Source organism: Camellia sinensis, chromosome 2, assembly GCF_055761805.1.
Source record: "Camellia sinensis isolate YWXY chromosome 2, ASM5576180v1, whole genome shotgun sequence".
Classification (NCBI taxonomy): Eukaryota; Viridiplantae; Streptophyta; class Magnoliopsida; order Ericales; family Theaceae; genus Camellia; species Camellia sinensis.
The window spans coordinates 53205001-53210510 of record NC_138962.1 but is presented as its reverse complement, the minus strand read 5'-3'; the positions used below and the strand labels follow the sequence as shown (position 1 = coordinate 53210510).

The following is a 5510-nucleotide window of genomic DNA, read 5'->3' as shown; positions in this document are numbered from 1 at the left end:
GATGGCCCAGGCCTAGCCTAGGGGCTCGGGTCTGGGTCCAAGCGAGCCTCAACGGGCCGGGCCCATCTCAAACCACGGGTCATTTTTACACCCCTAATTTACCCACAAATTTGTGTCATAGGTATACTCTTCAACTACCATAGTGAGGCATTGGGAGATGATCCCATTTCTCGTTCTTCTTAGATCTAAACTAGTCATTTTTCAAAACATTACAATAAAAATATAAAAATACCATTTTAAAATTTTTTTTAAATTACTTCCATTCTAAAAAGGAGAAAAACATATGAAATGATGAGTTTTTTCATTTTGTTTGCAAACAAATTTGAGCCTCAACCAGTGGAAAATAAATGAATAAAGCACATTCTTCTCCAACTAGTATACTTCTAAAAGCCATTGCCAAAGCATGTGCTTACTAGGTCCAATTTCTTATTTGCTATAAGTTCAATGCATCAATTTAATTGATCTTTATCATTAGGTCAAGCAATTCCATTTAAATAACTTTCCAACTAATTAAGGTAGTGTTTGACAAAATTAAAAATTAAAAATTAAGTATTAAAAGTTGAATGCTGAAATTTTTTAAGCTGAAAACTGTTTAATAAAAATATAAGTACTGAATTAAAATAAATAAATAAAAAAGTTGTTTGATGTGTATAAGATTAAATTTGAAATTTATTATTTTCAAATTGTATATTTTAATTTTATATTGTAATGGTGGTGGTGGTGGTGGTGGTGGTGGTGGAATGGTAGTGTTGGTGGTGGTAGTAAAATGATGGTGATACTTATGACAACAATGACAATAATGATGAAGGTAATAATAATAGTGGTGGTGACATGATGGTGTTGGCACTGGCATGCTGGTGGTGGTTAATATTATATATCGATACTTATGTTTAGTATTTATAAATTCAATCTAAATTAAATAAATTTCATATAACTTAAAATTTCCTTAAATTTTGACCTACATTTTAAGAGATACTTCAATTTTTAAGTGATATCAATTATAATTATCAAACCGACGTTTAGTTTTAATTACTCAATCAGGTTAGACAATTGGATTGGTACTTTATTTAACCTAATCAATTTGCTCATCAACCAAAGCCCAAATAAAAATGTGCATCAGCTTTATCACCTGTGTTTGGATGCAGACATATCAAAATCTCTCACATGGTGACCTAACAGCTGAGCTAGATAATTAAGCTGTGGTGAGACAATACCACCAAACATAGTTTGAGCTCGTGCATATAACTTCACAGGACTGCCTGAAATAAAGCTCTATAAATTCAGGTTCCGATCTTGAATTTGTAAAGGAAAAAGAAAAAACCTTGTATGGCAAATGGTTTTCGAAAACTAATTTTTTATTTAAAAAATACAAAAACAATCCATTCTTTAGGAAACATTGAGAGTTTGGTTTTGAATTTTCAACTCATTTCGCACAAAAATAAAAACCATATAAAAAATGACGGCTATTTTTGACCTTTTCATTCTTTTTGTTTATGAAAACGAAAATAAACAAGTCCTGATATTTTAATTCTCTTTTCCCTCACAAATTCCTCTACAAATCTATGATCCAAATGCAGCTTAAAGAACAAGCCAAGTCACTGCAAATAAATACTGCATAAACTATACCACTGCAGTTCAGTTCAAATCAAGACGGTTACAAAAAGGTGCACCGAAAAAAGGAAAAACAAAATCAAAAGATGAAACTACCTAGATACTCCTATTTTAACTGGTTATCTTTTCAGGCTCCTAATTGAGCATTCTCTAATTTGGGATCTACTAGGAACCTTTTGTAGATTCATCTCCCGGTAGATCATCTTCATCATGGTAGATGTTCTCTGCCATCTGCCAGATCTGAAGTATGTTATCTTCAGCCACACTAGCAATAACCCAATCCTCACAGGGGTTCCATGAGAAATCTGAAATTTTACTTGTATGACCACCATGAATGAAAAGCAACTCGGGTGGGCCATCTTCAGCATCCTCTGGTGTCTGTTCTTCGTCAATCCTGGATAAGAAGGAAAGAGAAAATGAAAAATTAAATAATCTAGGCAAGTGTATCATTATTTCTTGCATGTTTATTGGGGTATACATATGACTGATTTGGATGAGCCTTTTTTTACTAGCTTTTTTGATCTGTTTTTAGCATTTTTCAATTAACATCAACTTTTCTACTTTTTTATGGGTTTTTAACTTTATTCTGGGTTTCTGGACTAAAAGTTAGTAAAGAAGAAGAAAAGAAAAATGCTAACAAAGTTGATCCAGATGAGACAACAGTCAGAACCAACAATGCTACAAGAAGTCGGAGCACATTGCACTACAAAGGAAATGTTAACAAACATGAACCTCAAGTGGCCGGTTCCATGTTTTCCCCGAATTTCATCAGTTCCAGGCTCAAGTGCCTGCTCAATCCTTTTATCTTGTAAACATGAATCATTGGAAATATCAACAAATGGCCCAGAATGTTTTTTATTTAAATGATATTAATGTTCTTTTTCCACCATCAAGTCTCACTAATATTTTGATGAAATTTGTGAATAAAAGCAAGCTAACATTTGAAGCTTTTCCAATCCTCCTAAAAATACCCAACTTTTTGTTCGTGACAACGAGTACCAAAGGTTTGGTCTAGATGATACAATAGGTTGCATAATTTGAAGTTATAACTTGGAAAACCGTTAAAGAAGTTAAATGATCTTCTATATAATTGGTAACTCCCAAGCATTATGAGGAGGCTAGTTTTCAACAGACATTCCATTTCTTCTGCCAGTCTGTAAATTTCCAAAGTTTGGAGATTTATTTTGTCCTAATGTATGGGTACCATTTGTGTCAGGGCATTACCTATATGCTTGGCACTACCTTCATTTAGAATTGTTTTAAAGAAGGAATCTTCTGTTAAGGTGTGTTAAGGACAAATAAACTGAGGAAAGCCATTGGCCAACACTATTTCTTATGTCATTGTATAAAAATATCTTATGTTGTAAAACACCAATTGAAGTAATTCAGTGATATTAAAGTAAGACCAAAACTTCTGACAAAGAAGCAAAATATAGGTTGAAAATCCACACTTCCAAATAAAAAATCCACTCATTAATCCCAACAAACTACCAGCTGTTGCTCAATGTGGAGTGAGAAAAGAAAATAAATGACTGTGTTTAGTAAGAAAGCAAAGTTGGTGATATATGGATATGGATGGTATTTCTTTTTCTTCTTTTGTATTTCAATGGACAATCTTGGTGTTATGAAAAATACACCAACCAATCCATTTGTTTCTCACCGAAGTGGTGAGAAAGAAACACACATAAAATAAGAGAGTTCTCTTTCTCTCCATTTCTCACCTAACTTATAAACCAAACTTGATAAGGAGTTCTCCTCCTCATTTTCTTTTCATTTCTCACCAAATCATTTGATTAAACTGACAGTAAGTGGTATCTCCTACCACTTCCAAAGAGAGATGCGTAGGTTTCAGTACCAGCTGCGACATGCTGGTGTGTTTGTGTGTTACTTATCTCCACAACAAAAGGATAGATTAAAATACACTAATATAAATATTTAAACTACAACAACAAATACTAGTGGTCCAAGGCAAACCTGCTAAGATCCCACACCATAAGCCTCCTCCCAAGACAACAAGAAGCTAATATGGTCTCATTCTTTGGATTCCACCCAACTTGAAAAACCTCCTCCCTGTCGTGAAAAAATAAAAATCGAGTTTCACATGACACATATACATGCTTTCATGGACACGCACACAGTTAAAGAAACCTAATATAGTCTTAATAACAAAAAGAAATAATTAAATCTACACGAGCTCCAAAGGTACATAATGCATAAAGGAAAATACCAAGGAGAGAACTCTCACTTGTGACAGTTGAAGGTGTGGAGAGCAGTAGAGAGCTTGCGCAGATCAAATAACTTTGCAGTCTTATCTGTAGACCCCGTTGCCACAACCCATTCATTAAAGGGATTGAAAGCTAAGCAATTAACCTAAAATCAATAAATGAAAAGTAATTTAAGTCCTATCCAAAACATAGCAACCTCATAGGGCAACCATTTAATATTAAGGGCAACCACAATAATACATAGCAAAAAAAAAAAAAAAAAAAACCTATGTAAATTTGTCAGTGGAAGGTAATATAAGCAGCAGTTTGCATTTCAGAGATTCACTCAAAGTTGAGAAAAGTATCTACGAGCCAATCTAGCCCAAGCAAATTATGATAGATGTCTAAAAATGACAGAATCGGTATCTATTTGTGATTTGAAAAGAACACTCTCCTCTCAACATATTTGTGCCAGCAACCGAGAGCACAAAGAGAGCCAAAAAAGGTCTGGGACCCAGTAATATCAGCAATGGCAAAGAAAACTAGCAAATAGCAAGTCAAGCCTCTGATCTTCATTTGATGTGTTTAAGCCCTTCCATATTGGCAACTCTTCATATTTTTAATTTATGAAATTAAAACAAGCAGCTATTCATGCAATTAATTAATCTACTAATTGACAACCATTTGATGGTGGATCACAATCATTTTCTAGATGTGGCCCCCGGCATAGCAGATTGTGTAGAACCCTAAACCAGTCAGGCTTGCAAATTCTGAAATTCTAGACTCAAAATCCAAAACAAAGGCAAGTATTTCATTTTTGATAAATGGGAGAAACCATGGACAAGGAAATGCTACTATTTTACTTGTTTTTAATTCGCACCTGACCACGACCTAAAACACATCCCAAATATGATCAAGTTACAAAACTGATGTAAAGAATCATATCTCTATCTTTATACTGGACAACATATTGTTTTTGTACGTCAAAATTACCACCTGGACAATAAGTTTGACAATCGAACTCAAGCACAGGTATGATGAATTCGATTATTTTAGTGGACTGTATACTTGGTAGGACCTGCTGCTGCCATCTAATGTTTTGGGTGAGCCGCAAATTATTTGCCTCATTGACAGCTAGTCAAGTGAGTTGAATAAGGATAGAAATCCACTCCCACGTTTTGTCAAAGATTTTTCCAACACAAAACTTCAACCACCAGGCGGGGTAGGACGGGGCGAGAGAAGCGAAACTCATCCCTGCCTCACTTCCTCATTGTGGGGGGGGGGGGGGGGGGGCAATTGCCATCCCTAGGAAGAGGTATCCTTGCTCCTAGGAGAAGGAAGCTAACTATCCCTCTTTTTTGTTTGCTTTAGTAGGAAGGAAAGCAAGGTTGGTGTATGATTCTACCACTATGGCCTTATAAAAGAAGAAGCATTTTTCTAAGTACAACTTTTTCAAGAAAATTAACAGCCTTTCCTCTGCTCCTTTCCACATATTATAGGCTCATAGGTAAAAGTCCTCCTTCCTCCTTTCCCGTTTCTTGTTCTTCCAAATAAATAAGAGAAAATGAATAAATCCCTATTCCCATCCCTATCCACTTCTTCCCTGGCAAACATAGTGTAAGCATTCATAGGGTAATTAATGATTGAACACCAACTAGAGTGTTGATAAGGATAAAAATTATACACTCTGAATGC

The 5510-nt window shown here is 34.9% G+C and overlaps 1 protein-coding gene across 1 annotated transcript in view; it reads right to left on the bottom strand.

Annotated features, from left to right (window-relative positions):
- Positions 1 to 1595: 1595 nt before the first annotated feature.
- LOC114268456 (histone-binding protein MSI1) overlaps positions 1596 to 5510 on the bottom strand; it is a 6926-nt gene continuing 3011 nt past the window's right edge. Inside the window, exons 4-6 of the mRNA XM_028209638.2 lie at positions 3857 to 3981; positions 3586 to 3681; positions 1596 to 2005 (exon numbers count right to left, since the gene is read on the bottom strand). Of these exons, the coding sequence (XP_028065439.1) occupies positions 1777 to 2005; positions 3586 to 3681; positions 3857 to 3981 (450 nt within the window). The 3' untranslated portion in view covers positions 1596 to 1776. The remainder of the gene's footprint in view (positions 2006 to 3585; positions 3682 to 3856; positions 3982 to 5510) is intronic.